At 44.5% G+C, this 15,944-nt stretch overlaps 1 protein-coding gene and 1 long non-coding RNA gene across 4 annotated transcripts in view; one reads left to right on the top strand and one right to left on the bottom strand.

Moving 5' to 3' along the window:
- Positions 1 to 15,944, bottom strand: part of MIGA2 (mitoguardin 2) — a 28,584-nt gene that overhangs the window by 9,783 nt on the left and 2,857 nt on the right. For 2 of the 3 annotated variants that reach the window (XM_039506007.1, XM_039506008.1), the window contains exons 2-6: positions 15,059 to 15,302; positions 12,928 to 13,138; positions 11,392 to 11,504; positions 2,441 to 2,558; positions 1,008 to 1,141 (exon numbers count right to left, since the gene is read on the bottom strand). In XM_039506007.1, coding sequence (XP_039361941.1) covers positions 1,008 to 1,141; positions 2,441 to 2,558; positions 11,392 to 11,504; positions 12,928 to 13,138; positions 15,059 to 15,154 — 672 coding nt within the window. In that variant the 5' untranslated portion in view covers positions 15,155 to 15,302. The remainder of the gene's footprint in view (positions 1 to 1,007; positions 1,142 to 2,440; positions 2,559 to 11,391; positions 11,505 to 12,927; positions 13,139 to 15,058; positions 15,303 to 15,944) is intronic. The other variant, XM_039506009.1, reaches the window with a different exon arrangement.
- On the top strand, positions 121 to 2,697 carry LOC120386597. Its single transcript, XR_005589794.1, has 2 exons — positions 121 to 191; positions 2,221 to 2,697. It is a non-coding gene; the product is annotated as an uncharacterized LOC120386597 (long non-coding RNA).

Genomic DNA, 15,944 nt, shown 5'->3' with positions numbered 1-15,944 from the left:
GGTGCTCTCTCTTTAGCTATTTAATCACCACTAAACTTTTCTACTTTGGGTGCACCCTTTTGTCAGAGCCTTTCCCAGCATGCTCCCTCCTATGGTAGTTGATCCTTTAAATCTGGGTGAGACAGCCAGCTGCAGCCTTAGACTGTCCATTTTGTAGGTGACTGGATAAGCTGGCAACTCTCTTCTTCTAAGTGAGTATTTTGGCACGTATTTTCTCTTAACTTTCCCTTTCTCTAATGGCTGAGATAGTTGTCCAACCTCACAAATTTATTTTCCTCTAGTAAGACAAGTATGCAACTAGTTAGCTTTTCCATTTCAGTACAGTTCAGTACAATCTCGGCAACCAATCTAGCTAGACCCTCCATTTTAAAGGCATTAAAAAGAGAAATAACATTGGGCCAGACAAACTATTCTTAACCTAGTTTGTTGCTGTATTTAATGATAATTAGTAATACATAGCTCTTTGTTAACACTTTTCATCTGTGGGTCTCAAAGTGCTTTACAAAGAGCAATATTATCCCTATTTTCCAGATGAGGAAACTGAGGCACAAAGAGGGAAGTGATTTCCATAAAGATACTGAGCAAAGCAGTGATGGAGCCAGGACTTGAACCCAAGTCTCTTGAGTCCCAATGCAGTGTCATACCCACTAGGCCACACAGGTTGCCCTGCTGTGTTCTTTTCCTAGCAATAACTAACTCTGAAGTTTGACAAAGAATCTTCTGGCATAAGTCACTGAGTTTACACTTGGTGGAAAACTCACTAGGAAAAAGATTTAGCCAAAAATGTTGGAGAAGCATCCTTTCTAATTCCAGCAACGCTATATCACGACATTACAAGTGGTTAAGGATGGGTCCTAGCCATATCAGATACTCCCTTGTCTAGTCCACTCTCCTCCAAACTTTCTTTTCAATGTTTGGTCTCCTACTGATGACCTCTCTTCTCCCATCCAATCAGGCCCTCACAATGTTCACTAGCTGGATAATGTAGAGGAGAGGTTGGTACGTACCTCAGGCAACTCCTCAGATATAGTTTCTTCATGTTTTGTGTTGTCCCAAGAAACTGGAGTGCTAGTGTTGTTTCTCTGCCTTACGGTCAATGCCTGCTCCCACTTCTGCAGTGCCTCCTCAAATAGCTCCATCCCTGGGCAATGCAACATAACATAAGCAGTGAAATCAGAGTCACTTATACAGCATAAGGATGTAGCAACCAATAAGATGCCTTGCTCATTTGTGAGGTAGAGTATTCAAGAGAAGAGTGAACTCTTGTCCCAAACTCATTTTCAGCCTAAACCAATAGAATACAGTAACTCCTCACTTAAAGTCGTCCCCGTTAATGTTGTTTCGTTGCTGATCGATTAGGGAACATGCTCGTTTAAAGTTGTGTAATGCTCCCTTATAACGTCCGTTTGGCAGCCACCAGCTTTGTCTACTGCTTGCAGGAAGAGCAGCCCATTGCAGCTAGCTGGTGGGGGCTTGGAACCAGGGTGGACTGGCAGCCCCCTATCAGCTCCCTGCTCCCCTAAGTTCCCTGTGGAGCAGCTGCCTGCAGTTCAGCTGTGTCCCTCCCCCCACTGCCATATGCTGCTCCTGCCCTCTGCCTTGGATCTGCTCCCCGAGACTCCTGCTTGCTGTGCCAGGGGGGAGGGAAGGAAGAGGGGAGCTAATGTCAGGGTGTCCCCCTCTCCCCTGCTCCTGCACCCCACTTACCTCATCTTCCATAGAGCAGGTCTCAGGACTGAGGGAGCTTGCAGCAGCTGTGGTCTCAGCAAGCTGATCTAATTAACAAGGCAATGTACTTAAGGGAAATGCCATATCTCCCTCCATTCCTGCTGCCTTGCAGAGTGAGAGAGTTAACCCTTGAGGGCTCAGCCAATTGCTAGTTCATCATTTAGCAGTATGGGAAATATCCCACCCTCTCACTCCTCAACCTCAACCAAGCTTCACAATCATCATCACTGTGTACCAGTATTAAATTGTTTAAAACTTATAGTGTGTGTGTAAATATATATAATATAGTCTTTTGTCTGGTGAAAAAAATTTCCCTGGAACCTAACCCCCCTCATTTACATTAATTCTTATGGGGAAATTGGATTTGCTTAACATCGTTTCGCTTAAAGTCGCAGTTTTCAGGAACATAACTACAACGTTAATTGAGGAGTTACTGTACAAGGAAGGAACAGATATTTCTTTCCCTTATGGAGGTTGTCTCATTTGGGTTAGGATTAAATGAAACCAGCACCATTCCTCATCCAAGGAGAGGAAATTGATTTCTCCAGGTGAACGACAGTTTGTTGGTGGAACAATGCTGATGTTAAGCACAGGAGGAGACAGTGTTCATATCGGTTGGTGGAGCAAGGACAGAATGAACATGGAGACAGTACTCCTTCTCTCACAACATAAAAGGGATTATTCTTCCAGGTTAAGGTTAATTTTTGTTTACCTTGAATATAGAGGTTTTCAGCACTAGAGTCGCCAGCTGCTCCAGGGTCTTCCATCGCTCTCGTCTCCCAGGGCCCTGCAGATGCTGGTGTTGGGCTGGAAGAGTTCACAGCCACTATCTATCCAGTGAAGAGAAGAAAGAACAGCAGCTCCTTTTAGAACTTCCTTCAAGTATGACATAGACATATGGTGTAGACGCGGCTAGGTTGATGGGAAAATGTGTCCATCATCCTAGCTACTGGTGCTCAGGGAGGTGGATTACCTACAGCGATGGAAAACCCTTTGTCTCTGTAGGAAACAGCTACACTATGGCGGCATAGCTATGGGAGCTGTAGCTGTGCTGGTGTAGTGCCCATAGCGTAGTCATGGCCTCAGTCTCTCCTGCAATCTTCAGGCTTGTTTTCAGTATTCTCTTGCTTTTCCAAGGTGAAAATACTGAAGATGTAGATGGCAGGGATATCAGTGCTATGCAATTCAAATCCATCCTAGTTCTCCGTGTCCATAAAGTTTAGTGCAAGACATTGATGCTCAAGAGCTACTTCACAGGGAGCTGCAGAGGGCGCTAATGCTTCAGGCCAAGTCCTAACACAACAGACAAAATCCATTCACAAGGCAAAGAGTATCACCCTCCTCCAGCCAGGAGCATGAGAACCTCTTTAAACATGCATAAGAAAGCCATGTTTGGACAATATTCTCTACTTGACTCCACTCACTGGCTTACAAGGCAATGACAAGCCAAGCTCACTTTGGGGTACATCTACACTTTGAGCTAGGGGTGGGTGATTCCTCAGCTTACGGAGAGACACCCGCATTAGCCGGGATCAAGCTAGTGTGCTAACAACAGAGTGTAGCTGCAGAGGGAGGGGCTAGCCACCCCAAATACATACCCATCAGAAACCATAGGCACATATGATTGGCTCCATCTCTGGAGGGGCCAAGATCTAGTCTGGGTCATTGGCCCTGCTTACTGTGGGCTAGGAATTGTTCTACTGAACTGGTTTAAAACATGGCAATAGTTTGGCTTCTCAGTGTGACGGGCCAAACTATGGAATAACAAGGCTTAAAGAACATGCTTTACTGCTGGTACTGACCTAGGCTAGAAGAATTAACACATTTTGTTCACACATGCTGTCTGACCCATGGTTGTTCCAAGCTCATTTCCACACTTAGCATAGCTTAAATTTGGCTGTACAGGTATATGTCCTCGAGGTGGGAATCACTCTGAGCTCAAAGTACAGACACATCCTTAGCGTGCTTGCCTGGAATGCTGGCAAGGGCGATGAAGAAAGGGGAGGAGAGAAACAAGGAGGACACCAGGACGGTTGCTACAAGAAGGGGAAGGGAGGAGGGACTGCAGGTAAATAAACAGTGGCCCCAAGCCACACTTAAAGAGGAAGGCAATAGATGGGAAGCAATTGCAAACAAACGAGGGAGCAGATTATCAGTGAAAAATAATAGAGAGAACTTGTGCCCGAGATTCACTCCATTCTGTTCTTTCCAATCAAACGTTCCTATATGGGGAGTGGTGGATTACCGAATGGGCTCATGCCCGGGGGACCCCCCCCACACCCCCGCAAGCTAGAGCACTGGCCCCCTGTGCCTCCTCTCTGTCTCCACAGGGCCCTGCCACCCTGCTCCTCCTCTTCCCCCTTGAGACCCTGCCCCCTGGCCAGGGGGATCACAGGAGCTGCGGAAGAGTGAGCACTGGGCATATTACCCCTGTGTGGAGCTGCCCCCCCAGCCTCTCTCATTCCTGCATGGAGCTGGACCCCCCTTCCCCCCATTTTACACATGGGTATAATGAAACAGACAGAGGTGAAGTGAATTGCCTACAGTCAAGCACAAACTGAATCAAGTATCACTGCTAGTCAGAGAACTCAAGAGTCCTAACTGCCAGTCTCCAACACTTACCAACAGATATTGTTTCAATAAAAAACCTTACATCTTAGCTATTACAATATTTGGCACTTAGGCAGAGTTCTCTGGCATAATGCTGTATTATGTGGATAGACAGCTGCAACTGTCCACACTCACTCACTCACCTGAAACTTGTCACAAGTATCAGCTAGGTTATTAATTCAATTGACAAGATGACAACTTTAAGATAGCCACATTTTTAGTGCATTGAATCATTTATTTTCATTCATATTTATTTCTAGGCTCCCTGTATTTGTAATCAGACCTTTCCTTCTAGGGCCCCCCTGAGCCCCTCCCTGCCCACGCAGAGCTGCCCCCGCTCAGTATCTTTTTGGCAAAACTGGGCATTTGTCCTGTTTTGCTAAAAGTCAGGACATCCTGGCCAGGGCTTAAAAAGGGGACTGTCCTGGCCAAAACAGGACACATGGTCACCCTAGACTGTAGTAAAAGCTGCCCAGGCAGCAGTGAGGAGAGAGCAGCCCCCGGCCCGTTTCCCTGCCCCCTAGGGCGTGCCATCCAGGACAGATAGAGGGTCCAGGGCTTCTCACAGTAGCCCAGATTCCCTGAGCAGTTCTTACCATGGCCTGACTTTCGGCCAGGCCAAGAGGCAGGGCTGTGGGGGGAAAGGGAGGAGCAGGGTGTGGGGGCCTGTGATGGGTGGGTGGGCCCCCCCAATGTTCCTTGCGCCCAGGGCCTCAATACATAATCAGTTTCTGTAGGTGGGGGTTGAGCAGAAGCAAGAGACACACCGTTCTAGGTCTTAGTTCAGTGTGCTGGGCTAGTGCCATAAAAGCATTTTAAGATCTGATACTGCAAGCTATCAGGGCTAGGTTCAAAGGCTGTAGGATACTGACATTGCATGTGATTGTACAGTAGTTGTTTCTAGCCAGAGCAAGTCAAAATAAGAAATTTAAAAATCACTTCATTTTGATTACCACTTTGCTTCCCCACGTGCAATTCAGACCTGATTTTAGTTGCTCATCTCTCATGAACCATTATGTTACAATTTGTTTTGCATTACTGGAAAGTAGGGATTCCAGGTGGTATGATGCACTGCTGCTCTAGGGGACACTATGTGAGGAGGAGGAGATGATCTTGGGGATACTGTATGGTGTTTTAGAGAAGCTAATTCTGCTCTCCTGTCTTCAGAGCTCAAGGATGGAGTTCCAAGAGCCAAATGAGTTGGAACTCACCTCAGCAGTTTAAGGATAAGGTCTCCTTAATCCCAGGGTCAAGAAAACCAGAAAGAATGATCAGTATTGCCCAGACACTGGCTAACACTACAGTTCCATGGAAATAAATTTAATCCTGAACTTCTGGAGGATGCAAGGAAAAAGACACAGGCTAAACACTCCTGGGAACTCGCCAAGTATAGAAAGGATTTTGCAAGAGTCTTGGAAGACTTTTTGTCAAAGGGAAGGGGGCGGGCGGGCGGAGGAGTCAAACTTACCAGAATTTAGGGTATGTTTTTGTCTAAAGTGAATTCTCTTCTCTCTCTGAACCTACACATCTCTTAAATCAGCTTCTTACTATGTTTTCTAACTCATCCCGTTGGTAAATCCTGATTTACAGAACAGCAGAGTAGCACTGAAGTAGTAACTACTATGAAACATAAGGGGGAAATCTCAGCCGCTCCGCACTCCCCCCGCCAAAAGAAGTCTAGAGAGCAGAACGGCTCACTTGTTTGAAGAGTACTTGACTGTACATGAAAAAAAAAAATCATATTTTTTACATAAGAACGGCCATACTGGGTCAGACCAAAGGTCCATCCAGCCCAGTATCCTGTCTGCCAACAGTGGCCAATGCCAGGTGTCCCCAGAGGGAGTGAACCTAACAGGTAATGCTCAAGTGATCTCTCTCCTGCCATCCATCTCCACCCTCTGACAAACAGAGGCTAGGGACACCATTCCTTACCCATCCTGGCTAATAGCCATTCATGGACTTAACCTCAATGAATTTATCTAGTTCTCTTTTAAATCCTGTTATAGTCCTAGCCTTCACAACCTCCTCAGGCAAGGAGTTCCACAGGTTGTGTGAAGAACTACTCCCTTTTATTTGTTTTAAACCTGCTGTCCATTAATTTCATTTGGTGGCCCCTAGTTTTTATACTATGGGAACAAGTAAATAACTTTTCCTTATTCACTTTCTCCCCACAACTCATGATTTTATATACCTCTATTATATCCCCACTTAGTCTCCTCTTTTCCAAGCTGAAAAGTCCTAGCCTCTTTAATCTCTCCTCGTTTGGGACCCGTTCCAAACCCCTAATAATTTTAGTTGTCCTTCTCTGAACCTTTTCTAATGCCAGTATATCTTCTTTGAGATGAGGAAACCACACCTGTAAGCGGTATTCAAGATGTGGGCGCACCATGGATTTATATATGGGCAATAAGATATTCTCCGTCTTATTCTCTATCCCTTTTTTAATGACTCCTAACATCCTGTTGGCTTTTTTGACTGCCGCTGCACACTGCGTGGACGTCTTCAGAGAACTATCCACGGTGACTCCAAGATCTCTTTCCTGATTAGTTGTAGCTAAATTAGCCCCCATCATATTGTATGTATAGCTGGGTTTTTTCTTCCAATGTGCATTACTTTACATTTACCACATTAAATTTCATTTGCCATTTTGTTGCCCAGTCACTTAGTTTTGTGAGATCTTTTTGAAGTTCTTCACAGTCTGCTTTGGTCTCAACTATCTTGAGCAGTTTAGTATCGTCTGTAAATTTTGCCACCTCACCGTTTACCCCTTTCTCCAGATCATTTATGAATAAGTTGAATGGGATTGGTCCTAGGACTGACCCTTGGGGAACACCACTAGTTATTCTCTCCATTCTGAAAATTTACCATTTATTCCTACCCTTTGTTCCCTGTCTTTTAACCAGTTCTCAATCCATGAAAGGATCTTCCCTCTTATCCCATGACAGCTTAATTTACGTAAGAACCTTTGGCGAGGGACCTTGTCAAAGGCTTTCTGGAAATCTAAGTACAATATGTCCACTGGATCCCCCTGGTCCACATGTTTGTTGACTCCTTCAAAGAACTCTAATAGATTAGTAAGACATGATTTCCCTTTACAGAAACCATGTTGACTTTTGCCCAACAATTTACGTTCTTCAATGTGTCTGACAATTTTATTCTTTACTGCTGGGATCGCCTCTAGAGCCCTTTTTAAATATTGGCGTTACATTGGCTATCTTCCAGTCATTGGGTACAGAAGCTGATTTAAAGGACAGGTTACAAACCATAGTTAATAGTTCTGCAATTTCACATTTGAGTTCTTTCCGAACTCTTGGGTGAATGCAATCTGGTCCCAGTGACTTGTTACTGTTAAGTTTATCAATTAATTACAAAACCTCTAATGACACTTCAATCTGTGACAATTCCTCAGATTTGCCACCTACAAAGGACAGCTCAGGTTTGGGAATCTCCCTAACATCCTCAGCTGTGAAGACTGAAGCAAATAATTCATTTAGTTTCTCTGCAGTGACTTTATCATCTTTAAGTGCTCCTTTTTTATTTCATCCAGGGGCCCCACTGGTTGTTTAGCAGGCTTCCTGCTTCTGATGTACTTAAAAAACATTTTGTTATTACCTTTGGAGTTTTTGGCTACCTGTTCTTCAAACTCCTTTTTGGCTTTTCTTATTACATTTTTAGACTTAATTTGGCGTGTTTATGCTCCTTTCTATTTACCTCACTAGGATTTGATTTCCACTTTTTAAAAGATGCCTTTTTATCTCTCACTGCTTCTTTTACATGGTTGTTAAGCCACAGTATCTCTTTTTTAGTTCTTTTACTGTGCTTTTTAATTTGGGGTATGCATTTAAGTTGGGCCTCTATTATGGTGTCTTTGAAAAGTCTCCATGCAGCTTGCAGCGATTTCACTCTAGTCACTGTACCTTTTAATTTCTGTTTAACTAACCTCCTCATTTTTGCATAGTTCCCCTTTCTGAAATTAAATGCCACAGTGTTGGGCTGCTGAGGTGTTCTTCCCACTACAGGAATGTTAAATGTTGTTATATTAAAGTCACTATTTCCAAGCGGTCCTGTTATAGTTACCGCTGAAAGAAGTCAAACTGCATTTAAATCGTATTGTAGATGGAGTCCACTTACCCTGATTTGCACAAAACTGAGCCCCAAGGTTTTGAGTCCAAATATGCTAGAGAATATATCTGCTCTGAAGGCTGTCTCTGCATAGGTCCTGCACTCACCGTGTTTCAGAAGCAGGAATGGAGTCTGTCTGGTGTTTCCCTTCCAGTCTACTTACTATGAAATGACTGCTGGTGAATGTGAGAGGGCAGAGCCTGCCCCTGCACTTTAGCAGCCTTACAGGAACCTACCACCAAACAATGGATTAGTTTCCCCACCCATTCACCTTAACAAGGTGTGAACTTCTGAAGGTAAGAACAGAAACTGCTTCACCCACCATCCCCTCCCCATCTTCAGGTCCTTTGACTTAAGCAGTGATGTCCTTGGTCCACAGACTAGGAGATCTAGTCACGTTGCATATGCAGATTCTGAAGAATCTCCGCTTCCATTTAAAAAGTGGTTTCTAACCCTCAGGACTATAAAGAAATAACAAAGCCTTCCAAATGTGTCCCTAGTATTTAAGCAGAAGCCTGAATCCACAGGCAGCCTGAAACAACTACTCCAAGAAGTGTGAACTCCCTCCACACCACCCATTAATCTTGTTAGGCTGTAAACTTGACAGCCTAAAGTACTTTAAAGGCCAGAGTTAGCTTTATCATTGCAGATCCTTTTGTCAGATGCAATGGGGAAGGAGGTGGAAGTGAAGCCCAGAGTGTGGGAACTGGGAGTTACTGCAGAGAAGGAAATACAAAGGGAATAAAAGGAAAGAAAGATGCAAGAGTGGGGAAGGAAAGAGAGAGAGGGACACACAGGAGATGGAAAAGAAAAAGGGCAGAAACAGTAGATGTCTTAAAAATGAACATTTCCCCCCAAGCAATGCTAAATGTGACAATAGGGTACTGAACTAATACATAATGATCACAAGTAAAAGCTTAATTACTACATAAATTCAGATTCTACCTTTGATCTCTATGCAAATCTCCCCTTGACATCAGTGGGAGCTGAGCTGTGAATAGAGCCGAGTATGTGACCTTAAATGTATATCTGTACCCATGAATCAGATTTAAAAATGGAATTCAGATCTCCCCCCAAGTGAGTTTGATATCCCTAGGTTAGAGGCAAATATATACCACTCAGAAACCCCCATTCATCTCTCTCACAAACATCAGAAGTGGATCTTGCATGGGTTCTGTATTCACCCATTACAGAAGTGTTTCACCCTAAGTTTCCCCAATAAAATAGGTCAAGATTCCAAAACTAGCTTTCAGTGGAAGATCATTTTTCTGCTATTCTCCCCCACCACACAATCAAATTAACTAGCCCAATTATTTGGGAACAGTGCAGTCTGGCAACATGGGAGGGGGGTTTGTTCCCACCCATCCTTTCTCTGAAACCAAGAATACCAGGAAATGAGATCCGAAGAAGTGGGCTGTAGCCCACGAAAGCTTATGCTCGAATAAATTTGTTAGTCTCTAAGGTGCCACAAGTACTCCTGTTCTTTTTGCGGATACAGACTAACACGGCTGCTACTCTGAAACAGGAAATGAGAGAAGAAACACGTCCATGGGGAAGAAGGAGGCTACCCCCATCTCCACTCCTTCAGTTTGCTGCTTAGCCATTGGCTTGATAAAGGGGGATGGAACCAGCTCACTGTCTGTGGTGTTTCCCCTGCCCCCACGCCTTGCCTATTTGAGCTAACCCCTGGCTGTGCAAAAGCCTTTTTTTTTCGCCCTTTAGTTAGCTGTGATCCATGCAACATAACAATAAAATCTGGCAGGGGTTTATTCCCACCCACCCTTTCTCTGAGACAAAGAAAAATGACCTGTACATCTATTTGGTATCTTCTGCTGTTGGCTGGGCATGGGCAAAAAGATGGAAAAGTCTTGAGCTATATAACCAGTTCTTGTCCTGTGGATGAAGGGAGAGGCCGACAGGAGAACTGAGGGAGCTAGTGTGGAGTTAGAAAATTAGATTTTACAAACCAAGGTTTTGCAAACTCACTGCCTAAATCTTTCTATGCTTCAGCTGGATTGGTAGAAGATCTAACGAGTAACTTCCACTCAAAGGCCTCGTCTACCCTGGCAGTTTTCAGGAAGTCTCCCACTGTTTCACAGCCCCACTCATGGAAGCACTAGTGTAGACAGGACGCAGCATCATTTAGACCTCTTCAGAGTAGAGTTAGATAACACAGCTACAGAAATGCTGGCAGCCAGACTGCACTAGCAAGGGAGCTACACTGCTGGGAGAGCTGACAACTGCCAGCGTAGACCTAGTATAAGGTATTAGAAACGTCTACATTTTTAGCTGTCTTTTTTGAGCCGGTCTGCACTGGGGAGATGTTTTAAAATCGCTTGAAGACATAGTATAGACCCAGTTTTATGAGGCTTAAGGTAGCCTGACCTGAACCATTTTTTTCTGGTCCAGGCTACTTTAAAGGGCCTAAAATAGGGTCTATGCTACAGCACTACGCAATTTTCATGTTGGTTAGAAAGTTTCCCAGCAGAAGAAGGGCCCTAAACGTCTGCACTTTGTACATAAGTTGCAGTGGTGCAGGCTGCAGTGCTTATGACGAACCAACGTCTATTCTCTCTGCTATAAAGCTCTCTCTTTCTTACCTCAGTCACTGGGGACATCCCAAAATGGCCAGGTACAGTATCCCAATTGGTTTTTAGCTCTGGCTGATCTCCAATCAGTAGCCCCTAAAATCATATTGGAATGGAAGTTTGGAGGGGTGGGGACTAAAGCACACTGGTAATCAGAATGATGGGATTTTAAGGGCAATACCTCAACCTGCAGGGCTACAAAAGCTCTGACACAAAATAAATTGTTTTCAGGACAAGTAAATTCCACCCACTCTACTAGTTCTGGATGTTAAGGGTAGGCAGGTAGGTGTGACTCTTTCCTCTGCTGGCTTGAGCAGATAGCAACAGTGTTAGGGTCTCTTACCGAGGCTAGACTGTGGGAGGAGCAGGAATGCTTGCTTGGCTCAATGGAGGAAATCCCGCTGAGTGTGTCATTGCTCTTGCTGCTAGGACTTTGTACTCTCCTGCTGGAGTATCCTGTAATTGGAAGGGTGGTAAAAACAAGCCTTTAGGTCTTCCCACTCTGTTTACAGCAATCAGGAAAAGGAACCTATGCAATCAGATGTGGTGTAGCTCACTCTAATCTGTCCTGTGCTGCCCCAGGTTAGCACCACTGGAGGCAGGGTCTCCAGAAGGCAGAATCAGTTCTCAGTGGGGTGAAAAAGGAAGCAGTCACAGAAAAATCTGGTTCAAAGCAAAATGGCTTCATTGCAGTCCTGGATGAGGAGGGGAACTGTGATTAGTTAGTGACAGAGCATAGATCTGCTGAGTTAAGGGATGTGCAGAAGGAGGAGAAAGTGTATTTCTAATAGCTACAGCTAGGAGTCACGGTTCTATTCCCTCCTAACTTGCTTTGTCGCCTTGAGCAAGGCACTTAACCTCTGGCTCAGTTTCCCCATCGAACATGGAACTATGAATACTTATTCACCTCTTTGGATGAAAGGACGTACGCAAGTGAAAAGTGTTATTGGAGAAATATTATGCATCAGTGCCTCACTTCTTCTCCTGCCATGTACAGTGCTAAAATAAGTATTGTTAGTGCAAACACAGCAGAAAACTTGCTAGTATACAGCCAGCAAACTTGCTTGACCTCATAATTAGTGTTTTTATAGAGTTTCATAATTTCACAGCGCTGTACAGACAATAATTAATCCTCACAACACCCCCTGCAGTAGCTGGGTAATTGTTAATCCCGTTTTACAGATGGGGAAACAAGAGAACAGTAAGTGACTTGCCCAAGTCACACAGTGAATTAGTGGGAAAGCTGGGTTTAAAACACAACCTCCTGCCTCCCAGTCCTGTCCTCACTCCTCCAGACTACACCGCCTCCTTTACTGCTGCCAAGGACTGCTAACGGTGATTTCAGGGCAGCGCCGCCAATGCCCAGGCTTTGGGCAGATGACATTAGCAATTTGTCAGAAACCTACCGCCACACCTAATAGGCATCACATGGAGCCAATCATGGTCACCAAGATCAATACACAGATGTGAGCTGTGGGTCACTGCATGCACACAGCTACACACATCAAGTGACAGGATTACCCAGTGGAGTCGATAGTCTCCTTTTGTGTTAAAGTTGATGGTAACAGCAAAACTCACTGTAAAGCCGTGCAGCCACTTTTCAATCACTTGTGCTCTAGGGTAATGATTTTGCCAGTTCTGCCATCTATTCTGCATTGTGGCTCCTATTAGGCTACTGTCTGATTAGTTTTGCCTCCCAGCCTCATTCTGCCTCTGTATAGTGTTTTGAACTCCTTTAGCAACCTGATCTACCCATCTGCTTGGAAACTACCTGGGCTTCTGTCCTATATTTTTCTCCTCCCAGCCAATATTGCTTACACAAAGGTTCCTTTAACATTATGTTGCATTCCCCCCCAGCATCTGCTTTTGCAATACCAACCTTTTCTCACCGAAGGGACCTTCTTGGTTGGTAAAGAGGGGGCAGGGACTCCTCCAGGCTTAATGCCACACTTTTCTGGGGTGATCTGTCTCTTTCGACGTCGACGCCGCTTCAGCTGGTGCGCGGCCAGAGCTAAGGCAACTGTCCCAAGAGCTGTAGCAAACAGCACCTTCCTCAGGCCTGGGGAGAGTCTCAGCTGAGAGAAGACAGACTTTAAACACAAGAGATATAAGAGAGCAACAATGTAACACCACCTGCACCACCCATTTGTATAGCAGTTTTATCCAGGACAGCTAGGACCAAAAGGTGTTTTACAGGCACTGATTTACCCACCAGTGAAAACACAGCAACTGTTCAATAGTGCCCAGCAATGCTAAACTGTTCAGGACAAGATGTGAAGGACAGAATATCTTATCTGACAGACTGCAGATAGAATTAGAGTCCTGTATGATTTCCATGCAGTTCTCTCTGTATAATCATTTCAGATGAGAGCTTGAAACCTCAGGGGCTGCCTTCTCTATGTGGACATTAAAGATCCCATGGCACTTTTCACAAGAAAAGGAGTTTGCCCCAGCGATCCTGCTCAAAAGATTGTAGGTCCAGACTAACAACCAGAAGTGAAATCCTGGCCCCACTGAAGTCTATAGCAAAAACTCCCATTGACTTCACTGGGGACTGGATTTCACCCCAGCACATATAAGTTACACTACAAATGCTACAAATTGTTTTACATCCACCTAAAGAGGGATGGGGAGTGGAGGGGACGATATACACGTCCCACTACAGCGTTCTGAATGAGTTCCATCATTTTCCAGGCAGTGGTACTAGAGACACCGTTCTGAGGACTGAGAGGTGGTAGATGGCATGTCCAGGAAGCCCTAGGCAGCTGGGAGGTGAGTTAGGTTTGGGCCATTTAGGGCCTGATCTAAAGCCCAATGTAGTCAATGGAAGTCTTCACAATAAGATCTTAAATAAATGCAAAATAGCAGTACATTTATTATTAGGAAAGCACTTTCTGTAATACTTATATGCGAGACAGTTACTGTTATTAACCTCAACTCTGAATTTCCTGATTTGGGGGCAGTTAGTCTTATCCCTACTGTTGCATTAGTATATTTTTCCATTTATGATAATCATGTTTAACAAAAACAAACACTATACCTGAGTGTCTCTAAACTAAAGATGACCCGAAGGTTCTGCTGGATACAGAGAAAAGTGGGGTGAATAGCACGCAGCATTAGCAATTTTGGAGTTACGACAGTGTCACCTCCATAATTACACCCCCCACTTTTTCAGATGTTTATAAAACTAGCTGTTACACTTGGGACTAAAATTTCAATTTCTACTTGGCCAAAACGTGGTAGAATTTTGAAAATTCAGTACAATTATGATCAGCCCAACAAATTAACAAGATATGTTGTTTCCACAAAAACTCTGTCTCTTGGAACACAGAGCAATATACACCAAATGTTCTCTACAGAGCAGTTTCTGTATAGTGCCCATTCTTTTCCTCAGCATCTAACCATACTTGCCTGCAACCCTTCCCTACTTCACAGCTAAATTCCTCTCTCTGTTCGATACTTATGTGGCCCCCATCACTGCAGTAGCTGAGCACCTCACAATCTTTAATGCACTTATCCTCACAACACCCCTGTGAGATAGGGAAGTGCTATTATCCCCATTTTACAGATGACAAACTGAAACACAGAGAGGCTAAATGACTTGTCTAGGGTTATGCAGGAAGTTTGTGGTAGAACAGGGAATTGAACTCAGATCTCCCAAGTCCTAGATTATGGCCTTAGCCATTGGACCAGCCCCACCACTGCCAAACCCACCATCAAAGCTTCTCCAACAAGTGTCCCTCCTTCCCTCTCATCTGCAGGATGCTCCCCAAACCTCCCCAGATGACACCTGACCTCTTGTAAAAAGCCTCTATTCCCGATTCCTTCCACAGTCCCTCAAACAAGTGCAATCACTCCATAGCAACCGTTAAATCCTCCCTTTCTCTTGCCCCAGCATCACGCTGTTATTTCTCTTCAGCACCTTCCAAAACAACTGCTGCAGACAGCCCTGTAAAAGAAAACTCCAAATAACTCTGCAGAAAATCCAGCTGTCTTTTTTTTTTTTTTACCTGCCCAAATGTCGTGTAAAGAAACACAGGGATTTCTGCCACTGTCATTGCCAAGGCCTGGATGATGGACATTCCCTCCGTTCTCTGAAAGGCCATGTCTGAATGAGGCTCAGAATACCCACAGGAGTCAGCGTGTGGGAAGGACACTTATGGGAACTGCTCAGAGAGTTCACAAAGAAATCCAACTTTGTTTCAAAATGTGCCTCGGGATTCCAGAATAGGTCTCCAACTGTGAATTTTCTCTCTGCAAGGAACAGGAAAAAATATGGTAAATAGTAGCAAGAACAGTACAATCTCCTCTGATAAAGAAATTTTTGTACAATGCATCTGAAGGCACATTACACTCCATTTAAAATAGCAAGACGACTATAATGGGATAAACCACAGAAAAGAGATATTAAGCTTATTCTTACAAACAGTAATGTCTGCCTCTCAAACTAAACAAGGATGAGAATTCTCAACCTAAGCAGCTCTGGAGCTTGTAACCCCAAAGATTTTTAGACTAGATCAATGGCCCAATCTACGAGGGATAAGGAAGTATGTCAGCCGAATGGCTTTTATAGTTGTTGTCAGTAGCTACCGGTGTGGTGCTCTGCTCTTGTTCGATGACGATAATAGTCGGCTGCGTGCGTGTTCCCCCTGTGTGCTGCCCCAGCTCTGCGCAGATAGCTGACGCCGCAGACCCCGAGAGAACCCCCAAAGACCACAGACTCTAGTAAGGTATGACGTATTGAGGTGCAGCCCCTTTACTCATTAGGGTGCTGCTTCTCCCATTACATGTTGGTTCAAACAAATCTATCCATCATGTTGTCCTTTTGACTTGTCTTTAAGATGCACCTGCCTGTTCCTCGTTATCTCTGTGGAGTGTTCTGATGCCATCTTGGCA

The sequence above is a fragment of the Mauremys reevesii genome, linkage group 19 (assembly GCF_016161935.1).
Source record: "Mauremys reevesii isolate NIE-2019 linkage group 19, ASM1616193v1, whole genome shotgun sequence".
NCBI lineage: Eukaryota > Metazoa > Chordata > Testudines > Geoemydidae > Mauremys > Mauremys reevesii.
Note: the sequence above shows the minus strand (reverse complement) of the source record. Positions and strands in the feature narration are given on the sequence as shown.